Below are 16,318 nucleotides of genomic sequence, written 5' to 3'. Positions count from 1 at the left end.
GTGTCCGACTCTGTGCGACCCCACAGATGGCAGCCCACCAGGCTCCCCCGTCCCTGGGATTCTCCAGGCAAGAACACTGGAGTGGGTTGCCATTTCCTTCTCCAATGCATGAAAGTGAAAAGTGAAAGTGAAGTTGCTCAGTCGTGTCAGACTCTTAGCGACCCCATGGACTGCAGCCCACCAGGCTCCTCCGTCCATGGGATTTTCCAGGCAAGAGTACTGGAGTGCCATTGCCTTCTCTGAATAATAGACTAGAGGCCCCTAAAGGACTGCTTTCTCGAGTCATTGGATCAAAGGTACTTCTATTGTTTAAACTTGAAAATGAAAATCAAGACACTTTAGAGTCCTAGTTTTCCTGAGCCCTCCCAGAGCTTTGGGAACCAAGCAGCTTTGAGAAAATATCTGAGAATGGAGAGAGTAGAGGTCATATTCCGTGGCAGTTAAATACATGCTGTCTTCAACCTACTGGCCGGGATTCAAATGCCAAGTAGAAGCGTTTTATTAACCATATCACCTTAAATGAGTATTTGACTTCTCTGTGTCTCAGATTATTCATTCGTAAAGTGAAAAACAAGTCTTCCAACAGTACCTACTTCATAAGGCTGTCATAAAGATTAGATGAGATAACACCTTTTAAGTCTAGCCTGCAGTAATCCCTCAATATGTTAGCCATTATATTGTATTCCATTATATTGTATTCTAACACATTCTTCTATTTCTGCCTAGACCTGTAGGGAATTTGTGCAAGGCTCCATGTTGGTTGAGAGGTCACATCAGTGCTTTTAAATTCCAACCACAGCACTCAATCCGGTGGTGAGTCTTTAAGCTTGGTTCTGGTCCAATTCTGTGGCCTTCGGGTATACATAATATTTACCTCTTAGGTGCTCTGGAAAAAATGAAGTTTAAAACTCACCAGGTTACAAACATTCTGGAAACAAGACTAGGTTTCTCTTTATGGAAGTAAGTGTACTGTCTTGATAGTCTTATCAGAAAAAAAAAAAAAGTAGTTGCTCTCCTGCAAAGGGGAAAGTTTTTTTGCCAAGTGAAGTGAAAATTTTACTCTCTGGTTTTTCCCACAATAGCCATAAATACGCTGAGGCTGTTATTTTGCAAGATGGTTTTTGAGACCCTGCTGAAAGGAGAGAAGCCCTCGTATTAGATTTCCCTCAAATTCTACCACAAACCACACTTCTCGGGAGGAAAAAAAAAGGCGCAATGTAAGCATGTTTACCTTTAACTGACTAGGAAGTTGAAACTTGTCCATAACTGATGACTCACCACAGTAGGTCTATAAAAGTAAAGGTACTTGTCTGGGAAAAGACAGCTGCCTCCAGGCGGATCGTCCAAGATGCGCCCAAGGGTCCTGGCTGGCTTCCTCTTCTTCAGCTGGACGGCTTGTTGGTCTCTGCCCCTTCCCAGTGATGGAGATTCTGAAGACTTGTCCGAGGAAGACTTCCAGTTTGCAGAGGTAGAGTATTTTAACAATTCCAGTGATGTGATATGTCTCATAAATGCCCTTCTCTTTAAAAGAGGGTCATTTTGCTCTCCTTTTTTTAGAGCTACCTGAAATCATACTACTATCCTCAGAATCCTGCTGGAATCCTGAAGAAAACTGCAGCAAGCTCTGTGATTGACAGGCTTAGAGAAATGCAGTCATTTTTTGGCTTAGAGGTGACTGGCAGACTTGATGATAACACCTTAGACATCATGAAAAAACCAAGATGTGGGGTCCCTGATGTGGGTGAATACAATGTTTTTCCTCGAACTCTCAAGTGGTCCAAAATGAACTTAACCTACAGGTAAATCATAGACTATTCTTTCTTTAATATTTGTTGCTTTCTGTAATATCAACTGTCTAATTTTCAGCACAAGCTACAGATTACAGAACACGTATGGTCCCATTGTTTTAAGTAGGCCTTAGATTTTAAACTGGACATTAAGTAGGTCTAGGAGTGACTTTGGGCTTCCTTGGTGGCTTAGATGGTAAAGGATCTGCCTGCAGTGCAGAGGACCTGGGTTAGATACTTGGGTTGGGAAGATCCTCTGGAGGAGGGCATGGCAACCCACTCTAGTATTCCTGCTTGAAGAATCTCCATGGATAGAAGTGCCTGGCAGGCTACTGTCTTGGGGTTGCAAAGAGTCAGACCAACTTAGCAATTAAGCACAGAGCACACACTTTAATACCGTTGATGAGAATATCTTATAATATCTATTATATATTATTGTTGCATTAAGCCAGCATTATTTTTTTTGCAAAACTAAATATATTTCTTTCAGATATAAAATCAAAATAAAAGAGTAGTTTCAAGAAAATTTGAAAATGTAACAATCATATTTATTATGAGTGCTAAAAATGGAGAGTTTCACTCTCTTATGAACTTTACAGAGCTATTTCATTCGTTTAGACCATAGCAATACAAAACTTTTAGCATGGCAGCCATATAAGTTTTAGTAAACATCTAAACACTTTAAACTTAAGATGTCAAATATTTGGAGATACTCAAGTATCTAATCAAATTCTTCATGGCATTATATTCTTTGATGAGATGGCTGGATGGCATCACTGACTCGATGGACGTGAGTCTCACTGAACTCTGGGAGTTGGTGATGGACAGGGAGGCCTGGCATGCTGCGATTCATGGGATTGCAGAGTTGGACATGAACTGAACTGAACTGATGACATAATAATTAAGAAGTTATTTGAAACAGTGGACCTCTAGCAGAACTTTTAGAGAAGTCATTGCGTTTTGAGTTGAAAAGCAGTACTCCAAGAAAATATATTCTAAAAGAGTTTTCACTTACCAAAAATTTGATTCAAGCTTTTTCTGTTAAATAGAATTGTGAATTATACACCTGATCTGACTCATTCTGAAGTGGAAAAGGCCTTCAGAAAAGCCTTCAAGGTGTGGTCTGATGTGACACCTCTGAATTTTACCAGAATTCACAATGGCACTGCTGATATCATGATCTCTTTTGGAACTAAAGGTAATGATGCAGAATAATTTTTGAACATTTTTCTATTCTACTATTGGCTCCATTCTTTTATTCCTTCTTTCAGGTACTCATTAGTTTTTACAGAATTCAACAAAAATTCACCAAGCACCTGGGCTAGGCACTACTGGGTAAAACTCAATTCTTAACTCTTGTTTTTGTGTGCAGAGCACGGTGACTTCTACCCATTTGATGGGCCCTCTGGTCTGTTGGCTCACGCTTTCCCTCCTGGACCAAATTATGGAGGAGATGCTCATTTTGATGATGATGAAACCTGGACAAGTAGTTCCAAAGGTAATATTTCTTATAAAGACATAATTCATGATTATCAGATCCCATTAAAAAGAAGTTAAGAAGCATGCTGTAAATTATATTTGGTATTTGATTATATTTTTCAAAAAAGTTTAATAAGGATAATAATCTTAGTTTCTACAAATGGCATTTCGACAAGCCAATATGCAACATTAAAAATGAGCAAAATCTACTTAGTCTAGTGGCTTGAGGGATTCTAGCTAACTCTGAAATAGGATCAAAAGGCTTTCTGTTAACCAAGGTGTTATTATTGTGGATTACTTCTGACATGTGAAGAAGTACGGTTTATTACAAATATAAATCTAAAAACTATTAGTGCTAAATATGTAGATTATAAACAAGTTGGATGTGAATTGAAATAGTTTTTTTTCCTTTGTAGAAATATTAATGGCACAAATCCAGTCCTACTTCTATTCTCTGTTATATGATTACTTCATTAGACTTGTCTATTCCACTGATTTTTACAAATACCACTCTAGTAAATCAGTACAGTTTCTTACTTCAGAAAGTCTGAGACAAACCAGATTAAAATGTATTTACAAAAGCAAAATGAAACTGTTGAGAGAATTCAGTCAGTAGTTGAATCTTAAAGGCTCAAAAGAATTGAGAATGCTAATTTAGGTAGAAAAGCCAAATTATTCCAACTAGGGCCTAATTTTGGAGCTATATGGACTCTTAATTGTGATAGTTAGAGGGTAGTCCTCAAAAACATCTAGTCTTTATTATTCATTTAAAAAAAGGAATTATTTTTCCAAAAAGTAAAACTGGCATTGAATAATTGAATTGACATTGAATTGAATTGAATAATCAATGTCTTAATGCCTATGCCGCCATCTGTCTTTGGAGGAAAAGGTGGGAGTTTGCATATTTAAAGTCTGAATATATCACAGATAAGAATGGTTTTAGGAAGAAAGAGCAACACCTAGTATTGTTAAGGTGTAGTCACAGTAAGCCTCAGTTTTTGGTTCCTGCGTAAATTCTGGGTTTAATGAATGATCATGCTGCAGTCCGCACAGTTCACTAAGTTGATTACATTCTTTCTTCATGTATAGGCTATGATAGCAAAGGGTATTTAAGGTAAAACTGAAACCACCAACTCCAGCTTTCATGTGTCTTTTTCTTTCCATATTTTATTGTTTTCCTATTTAAAATACCAGAAGAATCAAAAATTTGTGTGAAGAATGACTAAAGGAAATAATGTAAACACGGAGACACAGTGGTCGTTGACAGTAGAGGAAAGTTGGCCAATCGTGTCTAGAGTTTCTGCTTCTTTAAATTCTAGAGTATAGAGATATACTGGAAAGGAGCATTTGGTAGGAATTTGTTCTCAAGTAGATTCCTGGAGACTGCATTTAATGCATTCTCTATGCTTGGTCATCATACCTTTGATTGCTGGCTCCTGTTTAGATGATTTTCTAGGCAGCACCCTAGACATGTATCACCCTAAGTTTTTCCCCCATGAATTTCCATTTAAGGTCATCACTCTCTACTTTCCTCACTGACATGAGAAAGCAAAGAGCAAATCAGGATTACTAGTGTCTTCACAGTAAAACCTTATTGATTGCTAATCAATCTGTTGATAATCTGTGTAGGCAGCTATAGTCAAAGGATTACCAAATTATTTATAATGATTAAATCAACATTTTAAATCTTCCTTTAAGCAACTGAATATTAACTTTAAAAACTGCGTCAAACAGACAAGGAGAAATGACAACGTAATAAATAGACAAAGAAAAGAGTGTTTATTCTGTAAATTGGTCACTGGAGGACCAATTTTCTCAGTTCCTTTCTTTTATTACAGGCTACAACTTGTTTCTTGTCGCTGCCCATGAGTTTGGCCATTCCTTAGGATTGGACCACTCCAAGGACCCAGGAGCACTCATGTTTCCCATCTACACCTACACTGGCAAAAGCCACTTTATGCTTCCTGATGATGATGTCCAAGGGATTCAGTCTCTCTACGGTAACTACTGATATATCAGCTTGCCAGCAGAAGACATATACACATTTATTTTCTAAGTTATTAATGAATTTACCATTGCCAATATTACTGTCCTGGTTTTGCTATTAACACCTGGAGAATCATGCTCATTTTTATTTTAAATATCAATCTACCTGCTCAAGTAGAAAATATTCCATTCCCCAAAGTTTTTGTAGAATGTAACTCCTTGTATTTGTATTTTATACATCGCAAGGTACATTTGATATCCTGACGATACCTCTGACAGAAGAAATGGCAATATTTTATTCTTCATTTGATGAATGAAGAAACTAAGGCTGTAGAGTTTAAATAGTATGTCTATAACAGCTGGGTGAAACACACTAGATAGGAACACAGCTTTTGGGGTAGCTTTCACAGTGAGAAAGTGAGATTTCAACCAGGTTTTATAAATTGTGGGTATTCTTTCAACTACTCCTGTTTACCACAGTAGAAACCATTCAAGTAGCCCATGGTAGTTTTTAACCAATATCTACAGTGAACAATTGTAAGAATTTCTTCATTTTCCTTCCAAATTTTCAATAATATTTACAAAATACTTAAACCTCAACCCAAACAAGCAAAAATACCTACCATAAATAGAAGTACAGCCGTAGTACAGTCATCAGTGTAAACACTTCTAGAACACAGAGCTCAGACAATGGTCAGGCCAGCCCCAAGCTATTTTCTCTTCTGGATTGAAATCTACCCCAATAGCTCGTGAAGGCACAGGCAAGAATTTTGCAGTTTTTACTATTTCTACTATATCTTGGCTGAAGGACTTCATGACAGAACTAATAGGACATAGGTAGTGAAAAAGAAGTTTAGAATGATTTTATGTCCTGCAACCCTTTTGCACTCACGTGAGCTGGTTGGAAAGTTACCAACACGTTACAAGTCATACCAGAGTGGTTGAAGGCCGGCTTTTCACTGAGATGCAGATACACAGTGATAAACTCTAAAGCAAGGTGAGCTGATGTTGGCAGCTGGTCAAGTAGGCTTGAGAAAGAGCCCAAAGGAGGGCTCCCACAGAGATGACGTGCCTCCAGAAATGTCTGTGAGAGCAATGTGTTTCTCAGGAGCAGTCTGTGAATAGGTTGTGCAAAGCATGGGGATAGTTTCCCCAAAGTCTCTTGCTCCCCCAGCCCGTTTCTATCACCAACCTCAAGAAAGCTGAATTTGAAGCTTAGATGATTCTCAAGGGTTTTAAAAGTTGAAAACAGAAGGGGAAGTCCCACAGGCAAGGCCGTGGTAGCCCTGGAGGAAGGAGGAGGGATTACGGGTTCTTTGGCGCATTATGTAGGAGGTGGCAGGACCCACTGCCCTCCCTAGATGAAGCCCTTCCTGCTCTCCATGGTAGGAGCAGGTCATCCTCAGTCACTTCCTTAACTCATTTCATGACTGCAGGTCCAGGAGATGAAGACCCCTACTCTAAACATCCAAAAACGCCAGACAAATGTGACCCTTCCTTATCCCTTGATGCCATAACCAGTCTCCGCGGAGAAACACTGATCTTTAAAGACAGGTACTCTTAGTATTACTTTATGAAACCTGCATGCGATGAACATTTCTGAAGTCATGTCTGAGATTACCAAAACATCTTGTCAGAATTCCAAAGGAGGTGAAGTTAGTAAAAATAACAGACCTTTGGACAGTTTATTTACATATATCAGATGAAATAAAATAACTGATGGATAAACATTTTACCTTTCAATGGATAATCTTGGCATTGTACAGCTTTCTTTGCATCTTTGGTTGTAGTTTTTCTTATAAAAATAACCAAATACATATAGGAATACAATTTATTTATTTAACAAAACACAATAATTGAAATCAATTACTATATTAGTGAGTTGTTACTCATAATTTCACATGAATTCATTTTGGTATGGAAAAGCTTTGGTTCTGGTAACATATGAGCATGTTACAGCCTAAATCTATAGGTGATGAAAAACGAAATACTAATTTTTAATTCTGATACTGTTTTAATATCCTTATTTGTTCACTTACTCATTAATCCATTGTTTAATTATCTGTATTATTCTCTCATTTGTGATCTAATAGCATTCCTTCTTCTTCTATTATAGCTCCAATTTCATTTTGCTCCAGTGTTTTCTCTTGTATCAGATTCCCCAGGTCATGAGCTCTTGGGAGCATAGCTTGTGTCAGTCATGTTTTCTTTCCAGAGCCTGACACAGTGCCTGGCATATTTGCTTGCCACTTGCAAGATACGCAAAACTGACAAAAATGATCCCAACATACAAAGGGCCTGGAGCCTTCATAAAGGCTCCATGAGACTTTTCGACTTCAGTATTTAGGCTAGAGTTAAGACAGAAACAGCTTGTTTAACTGGCATTTAAAGGGAAGTGGAAATCTTGCCCCTCCACAGGTGGTAGGGAATGGTTGTATTTGGCTTATCTGTACTGATGTGGAGACAAGTGGCTAGCAGGATAGAAACACTGCACTCAAACAAATGATGCAAACTCTGTGTTTTACTTTGGTGTCAGATTCTTCTGGCGGCTGCATCCTCAGCAGGTTGAAGCAGAGCTGTTTTTAACAAAATCGTTTTGGCCAGAACTTCCCAACCGTATTGATGCCGCCTATGAGCACCCTTCCCATGACCTTATCTTCATTTTTAGAGGTAAGATTTCCACCAGCGAAACTTCGCATATGCCTGGAGCAGGCAGCGATGAACTTTAACTACCAGAGATTTAATAAAATGATCGTTGTAAAAAATATGTCTAAATTAAGAATCAAGTATAACAAAATGGAAGCCAGAAAGCACCCGAAACCTTTCTGAAACCAAATGTCCTCAATTTGACAAGTAAAAAGTTTGCATTATTACTCATATCCACTCTTTGTTTCTCTTATTTCCTCTTAAAAATTATTTGCTGAGAAAATGTTATAACAATGTACATTTTTAACAATTCAAAAAAAATTATTCATAATTCCTCCTTCTGAAAGGTCAATTTATTTTCTCACTTTATTGTCTAGTCCCTAATCATATGTAAAACATACAGTAAACATTTCCATTCATAGTATGTATGCATTTTAATATTTTACTTGTTCCCTTGACACAGGTTCCCAAATTGCTATTCCAGCTGCGTGATCATAATTTGTATTAGCTACATAGATCCTACTAATGCTGTTTCTATTGTGTGACTATTATAATTAATGCTATAATAAAGTTACTTTTTAGAGAAGAAGACAACTTTTGTACCAGTATAAAACATGAGTTTTCAATCTAATTTCCTCTTCCTACTGTGCTGCTTATTTCTGTAGAAATCTTAATGTGTTTTTAACCCAGCTCCAATCTTAATATTCAGAGTTAATGGTCAAATTAATTATAATATTCCATTGGCTATGCTTACATTTAGGAAATTAGGATCTTCATTTTTGAAGAACGCTCATACTTTTGTGTTTCTTAAACACGGTGACCACAAACATTGACTAATTTACTTATAAATGTGTAAAATGATTTTCTCTTTGCTAAAGTAAAGGTCTACATATGTGAGTTTTAATGGATTCCCTTGAATAATAAACCGATTCTTTCACTTATTCTAGGCAGAAAATTTTGGGCACTTAGTGGTTATGATATTCTGGAAGATTACCCAAAAAAAATATCTGAACTGGGATTTCCAAAACACGTTAAAAAGATCAGCGCAGCCCTTCACTTTGAGGATTCAGGAAAGACGCTCTTCTTTTCAGAAAACCAAGTCTGGAGGTATGGCAGCCATGTTTACCGCCCCCCGCCCCATCATGTGTCAGAGGGTGAAGTGAGCCTCGAGCATCTCCTGTTGCTTAAAATTATTATCTCATGCATTACTTTAAATGTTAAACCAGTCATTCATATTCCGTGACAGCTCCTGCAAGTAGCCCCTAAGATAGGCTTTTGAAAGTCTCAAGCCTTCTAGAAAAATTCACATATAATTCTCACCCCCTCTGGGCCACACTTTTCTTTCTTAGTCATTTGTTGTACTTAAGCCATGGCAAAGCTGTCTCTCTTATTTTGACATGTTCATTTCATCTTTCTCCTGGATTCTCTTTCTTGTCATCCTCTCCTAATTTCCATGCAACTCCACCTTCTGGGGCCAGAGGGAACACAAGAATATGTACAGGGAGAGCCTGAGTGCGGAAGGGCCACAATTTCTAGTCTGTTGGTCCAGTGCAGAGGTTGGCCAGGAAGCTGCTAGGTTTATTATACTTTGTAAAGCCAGACCCTTGTGAAAACCAAGTAGGACTGGACTATGGGAAACATGTGTAGAGCTTAAGGCGGCATTGACATTGGCAATGTTTGTGAGCCCAAGTCTATTCAGGGATGATTATCTCATAGGTGTCCAAAACTTGGAATTTTTAAAATGGTAGCGTTACTTCCTCTACACACGTACACTCATGTGTGCATGTGTACACACACACACTCCTGTATATATCATCTTTACCTTTTGACTTCTTATTTCTGATAATGACACTCTCAACTTTAAATGCAATTCAATTAAATACAATACTATTACACATTACTATCTAGGTTCTACCTGTTCTAGTGTTTCTGTCCCTTTATCCTATATGAGGTCTGTGGTTTGGTCAAGATGGACTGCTTACCATATCTCAAAAGCTTTGTGCTTTTATCTCTGCATAACCTTCCCTTATACAATTTTCTTTGCCAGAGGTCTTTCCCTACATTTATCCTCTTGACATTCTATCTGATGTTTAAAGTTAATTTGAGATACCATTTTATGCACAGTCTTTCTTGATCACCCCATTCAAAGGCTATCTCCCTTCTCATGTAATTCCTGTGACATCTCCTGTATATTCTCTCACGATGTTTAGCCCCTATTGCCTAGTGTTACAATGCCATCTGTATATGTCTTAGCCTTCTTGATGGTGCAATGATTCTTAGCTTTTACTTATTGGACTGTACCTCAAGAATATAAAAAACTCTCATCAGTAACAGTAGGAAGAGTGCATCATGGGAGGTTGTTCTCCTAGGCTGATTTCAGAATGTGTTTTGTTGGCTAGAGTGTGAATTTGTGCTGGGGAAGAGGAGTGTGGAATATATAGTTATGGGAGGAGAAATCTATGCTCCCCACCCTCGCTTTATTACTACCATTTGCCTCTGTAACTTCCTTGTGCAGAAACTGAGCCTTAAATAGTTTAGTATCCACGACTGCCCTTAACAAGTTGTCTTACACATACTGAGAGATCAATAGACAATTGTTCAATCCAGAAACATATTTATTTGACTCTAAAAATGCTTTCCTAATAACATAGTTTTATAATAGATGTACAAATTTTGAAGTGGAAATGAGTTTATAACCATCTTTATAAACACGGCCTTTAGGCAAGTCAAAGTAGTCACCAGGTATCTACTATATACTCAGTATTATAATTCTTAATTTAAAAAAACTACCAGGTGTTTTGAATGGACTTAAAAATTGGGAACTTTGTCAATTTTGAAAGTTGCCATTATATCCACTGTATTATTTCTAAAGTAATTTACCTACAACCCACTTAAGAGTTTCTTTTTCTTATTATATAGCTATGATGACACTAACCATGTGATGGATAAAGACTACCCGAGACTCATTGAAGAGGTCTTCCCAGGAATTGGTGATAAAGTAGATGCTGTCTACCAGAAAAATGGTAACTATTTCACTGATCTTAGTGGAGAGCTTCTGTAGCCCTTCAGTTAGAACTTAGATTCACTAATGAAAACCTTGCATAATTAAGGCATTACTTATTGTGACTACTTACACAGTCAGCAAGCAAAAATTAATATGCTTACAATAAATAAGAGCTTAACTTAATGACTGCTAGTTCTATGAATAAAAGATGCCAAATCTTAAACACGGCGTTAAATTTAAAGATATTGAGGGCTTCCCTGGTGGCCCAGATGGTAAAGGATCTGCCTGCAATGCAGGAGACCTGGGTTCAATCCCTGGGTTGGGAAGATCCCCTGGAGGAGGGTATGGCAACCCACTCCAGTATTCTTGCCTGGAGAATCCCCGTGGACCAAAGTGCCTGGCTGGCTACAGTCAATGGGGTCGCAAAGAGTCGGACACGACTGAGAGACTAAGCTCAACACACAAGATGCAAAAAGTATTACTATAATTAAAATCAGGGATGAATGGGGAGTATTTTATATGTGAAGACAAATAACATCATAAATATAAAATGTTTTTTGCTTTAATTATGGAAAAGGACATTATCTCCAATTTGCAACAAATAACCAATATTAATAACTCAAGCATTTGGGGTCATTCCCCAGAGGTCTAGACTGTACTTTCATAGCTGGGCATGGCCAAAGGGAAAAAAAAAATTCAAACCTCAAAACTGGAACTCATGCCAACACAGCAATTAATTTGAGGTGACATTTTAGGAGAGCTAGAAACCTTTATACATTTCCCCTTCTTTAAATTATAAGCAATAAGTTAAAGCATTAGTTGTGTTTATAATGCAGGCATTGAAATGTTTAAAAAAGTGAATCTAATAGATTGAGATTTTAATGGTAGCTAGAGTAAGACTTTATTTTCAAACTTTGAAATCTTTTTGGTCTTTTTCTTATAGGTTATATCTATTTTTTCAATGGACCCATACAGTTTGAATACAGCATCTGGAGTAACCGTATTGTTCGAGTCATGACAACAAATTCCTTATTGTGGTGTTAAAAGTGTTTTTAAAATATTGTTATTTAAATCCTGGAAAGCATTTGAGATAACACTTCCAGACATTTGGGGGGTGAGTTATGGGAGAAGGAGAGATATCGGGGAAAGCTTAGTTCTGTGAACGAGCTTCAGTAAGTTATCTTTGACTATTTAGTATCTATACAACTATGCGTGGCTGGAACCACATTGTATTTTAAAGTCATGAAATTCATTATCTCGATGAATCACCTAATTCTTGTGTGCTATGTAGAGGCAGTAGTTGACAACATTCCCATCAAAAATGAGGCATATGGTGTGTCAAAGAGAGTTACTTAACATATTATTTATAAGAAAACTTTGAAAAGACATAAAAGCAAATATATTTATCCAATTAATGATTTATCTTTACTAAATGTTATCAAATAGCATGAAAATGAAATTTGGGGGTAGCATATGACATCTGTACACAAAAATAAACCAAAGGGAAATGTCTGCAGTAAATACATTTGAGACAACTTTCCAAAGAAATATTTGGATTTTGCACTAAAAATATTTGGATCTACGTGCCCCTCTTCATACAGACACTAAGAAAACACCACAGTCACTAATGTTAGGAGACAGAGACTAGCGGTGAGGACAGAAGATGTGGCCTTCGGATTCTGCTTAATTTTCACTTTTGACAGTGACTCAAAGACTGCTCTCAAAGAAGACAGTTATTCCTTTTCATATTTATAGAAGACAAAGTATTAAAATATTTCAGGTATTAAAATATTTCAGGTCTTTCAAAAACATCAGAGTAAACTAAAATTGTTAACAAAATGATCTAAGTCCATAGCATCATTTTTCATAAATCATTTGATTATTTAAAACTAAAAGTAGTGTTTTACTTTTGTTTTATCTAAAAGTGTTTTAATTGTCCAGTTTACCTTGGATATATAAGCTGTTTTTGAAAGAAATAGTCTAAAATACATCTTACAAATTGGAAATGTGTATGTTAAAAAAAACAAAGATATCTAAAATAAAGAAAACATGGTCCTCTTGAAGAATAAAATTATTCCTTTTTTCTCCTTTTTTCCCCCTTTAATCCTTCATAACTTTTGACAGTGCCTTTCACTTGGTACTTGTTGAATATATAAATGGCCTTGAAGGGAAGAACCATTGTGTTGAGAGATCATATTCATACAAATTCAGGCAAAGAAAAGAAAGTGTACTGTATATGCAAAGTGTATTAGGAAGTGTTCATGTTGTTTATAATAAAAAGATATTTTCAACAGACATTGGTATATGGTATATTTTTGTCTTTTGGTATAATTTTATATATAATTATATAAATATGTTGCCGAGGTCCAGCCCCGGCTGATCCAGGGTATTCGAAGGAGAGACGGCTTTGGCGACTATTTATTTATTTATTCATCAAAGATATGAAGAGTAATAGAATGAGGATAGCTCAGTAGGAAAATTCAGTGGAGAAAAGAAGCTGAGTAGCTTGGTTTACGCGGAAAATCAATATAACCCGTGACACCAGGTTAGCTCTGACCACGGAGGCTGCAGGCGCCCTCTCAAATAGCGGAAGGTGCCCCACCTTAGACACCTTCTCGAGTGAGTCTTAGAAGCCCAGGCAAATAAATGGTCGCAGAGGATATCTGCGCTCCAGATGGAGACTCAGCTGGAAGTTAAGGGGAAGAATGACATGGGGAGACCAAGCGTTGGTGAGCAAGGCCCTTAGCTTTATTTTCAACAGGGGTTTTTATACCCTAAATTACACACAGAGGATAATAGGGGATGCAAAGTCAGCAGTCTTTGATCCTTATCAAAAACCAGGGTTTCTTTCCTGCAAATTTATCGTATACAAACGGTTTAGGTGATTTACATCATCTTCTGGCCAGAAGGCTTATTAACATTTTATGACTCTTGACAAAGACTTATCAACAAAGACTTATTTTCTCTAAGAGTAATTATTTTAAGGTTTGGCACCATCTTCCGAAGATAAAATTGCATTCCCATAGGGCGGATGTGTAATGGGTTTACAACAAAGGAAAGAATTTATTACCTTAAGGGTCTAAAGTTACTACCACCAAGGCCACTACTTATTTTTTCTACATACCAACTATATTAATTAATACACATTCAAAGATACAATTCAGGGGATGTAGAAACTTGGCAACAAACATTGGCTCATCAATGAAATCTTTTACTAGTTTTATTCTGACAGTTTCTAACTCTCTGAGAGGCTCTAAGCTATTTGAATATCTTAAGCTTCCCGTGCCTCTCGAGGCTGGGAGACTGTAAACAATCGTATGCATAGCTGTAGGAGACCGGGTAAATTTGTCAGGCGAGTTAGAGAGCCATCTGAGGGGTTTGGATTTAAACACTCCTAGTTGCCCAGGAACTTTATTAATTGGAGCTGTAAGTTAACTCTTCGACAGAGAGAGCGAGATGGTGGTGGGGGACAGCCCCCAGTAAAGTCAGAGGTGAGAGCACAAAGCAATAAAGTAGGCAGACTCTGGTTTTTTGGGGGTAGATGCTTGAGAATATCCGGGGGGACTCCTGAGGCTCGATCCCGCCTTTGCGTGTGCCGAGCCTCCTTACTCATGACCTTTGTCACGAGTGGAATGTCTCTCACCAGCTCCCGGCAATATGTATTTTTTGGTATAATTTTTCTTCAAAGAATGTCTATTTAAATTATTCCTTTCTCTAAACATATGTTTCTTGGTGAATGTAGCTCATTACTGTTTTTGTTTTTTGTTTCTTTATTTTGTACAAAGACCCTAAATCCAAATTTAGTGTTAATTGTACCAGATTTTGTTAGCTCAATTTCTGGTCGAGTTTGCTTGGCCTGGCGCTGATGAGCCCCCTCTTCTGAGCCAGCTGCCCTAGACTGAGCCCGGGGGGGGCCTCAGTCTCTTTGCCGTGAGTGTGCCTTGGTCACGAGGAGGAGACAGCAGTAGGTCTAAGTTAGGAAGACTGGGTCCTGATGCTGACTCAGTGCATCACTTCAGGCAGCTCCTTTGAGCTGTTTGGGCTTTACATTCCTGTTGTGTGAGATGAGAGGCTTAGCCGCTTTGGGGAACATGGGGATGCAGGGAACTCTAATAAGGAAGACGGATACCATCTAGGAAACTCCACTGTTTCCTAGTTTCCATCTAGGAAAGTCCACAGAGCTTAAACACTGGTCTTTTCTGTTTTCTTGAGCACTGTTCATTCCCAAACATTTAATAAGTACCTGTTCAATGTCAGGCACCTAATATGCTAGAAAAACTTGATCTCTGAAGAGTTTCTATCCTACTATGGAAACAATGCAATTAGAATTGAGTAGATTAAGTGCCTTTTCAAGGGAGCAGTGGCCACCTGTTGTGAGTGCAGAGAAGACTGTTGTTTCCTTCGGCCCAGTGGGCCCCAGTTCAATTCATGCACTTTTCATTTTCCTGGGCAATTTAATAGGATTCCTCATTTCTAAGTTTTGCTACCGGAGCAGAACATCATCCATCTACTCATCCATCCAATAAATAAATAAAAGGTAGTAAATATTAATTCCTGTCCTGTGTCAGGAACTTAGGTCGATGCTCGAGTACAGTGAACAGGAAAACCTCATTGCTTTTTTGGAGCTCACAGTGTAGTTGGGGAGACACACATCAATCAAATGAGTATGACTTAAAACGATGATAAATGCTACAAGGAAAGGAAACCTGGTGCTCCGAGGTCCTCTACTACGGGGAATTTTACCTACTGTGTATATGAGGGGAGGGGCACAAGAGGGTCACTGGGGAAGGGCATCACAAGGGAAGAGAGAGATCCCCAAGCTGTCATGAAAACTGAGGGCTACCCAGGCAGTGCAGGGAGTCGGGGGGAGGGCTCCAGGCCACACCTTCAGACTAGAATGGAACTGTTGGAACCCAAGGAGAATTACAGAGGGGGTAGGGGTTCGGCTGCCCTGCACAACCTGCAGGATCTCAATCCTGACCAGGGACTGAAACCTGAGCCACAGCAGTGAAGGCCCAGAAACCCAGAATCCTGGATGCCAACCACTAGGCCCACAGGGAGTTCCCCTACAGAGAGTTTTATGAGGACATCGGTCAGGTATGGATGGATGAACTGTACCAGGGAATCCTCCAGTCCAACCATGTTCCTCCCACCCTTCATGGTGCCAAACACAGACCAGAGAATCTCCCTATGATAAACCAGGAAAACCTTTTTCATTTTTAAAGCCTATTAGTTAACATTTTAAGAAATGGCTAGGTCATTCTAGGGTTTGACATGTGAGTACGTAGTTCTTGGTCATTGAGTCAGCTGATGGAAACATGAACTCTGAGCATAATGGGGATCTGCACAATTCTGGAACAAGGTGGGGATGTGCCTCCCTCGGAGCAGGGGGAAGCCCCTCTGCAGTAAGGCTCCC

At 38.4% G+C, this 16,318-nt stretch overlaps 1 protein-coding gene across 1 annotated transcript; it reads left to right on the top strand.

The window, feature by feature from the left end:
• Positions 1-1,325: 1,325 nt before the first annotated feature.
• Positions 1,326-13,195, top strand: MMP13 (matrix metallopeptidase 13). Its single transcript, XM_027563951.1, has 10 exons — positions 1,326-1,468; positions 1,558-1,799; positions 2,837-2,985; positions 3,160-3,285; positions 5,105-5,266; positions 6,689-6,806; positions 7,789-7,922; positions 8,846-9,005; positions 10,818-10,921; positions 11,846-13,195. Exons 1-10 carry the CDS (start codon positions 1,349-1,351, stop codon positions 11,944-11,946), a joined length of 1,416 nt encoding a protein of 471 aa, XP_027419752.1. The 5' UTR covers positions 1,326-1,348; the 3' UTR covers positions 11,947-13,195.
• The last annotated feature ends 3,123 nt before the right edge of the window (positions 13,196-16,318 follow it).

This window comes from Bos indicus x Bos taurus, chromosome 15 (genome assembly GCF_003369695.1).
Source record: "Bos indicus x Bos taurus breed Angus x Brahman F1 hybrid chromosome 15, Bos_hybrid_MaternalHap_v2.0, whole genome shotgun sequence".
Lineage (NCBI taxonomy): Eukaryota > Metazoa > Chordata > Mammalia > Artiodactyla > Bovidae > Bos > Bos indicus x Bos taurus.
This window is presented reverse-complemented; position numbering and strand designations above follow the sequence as displayed.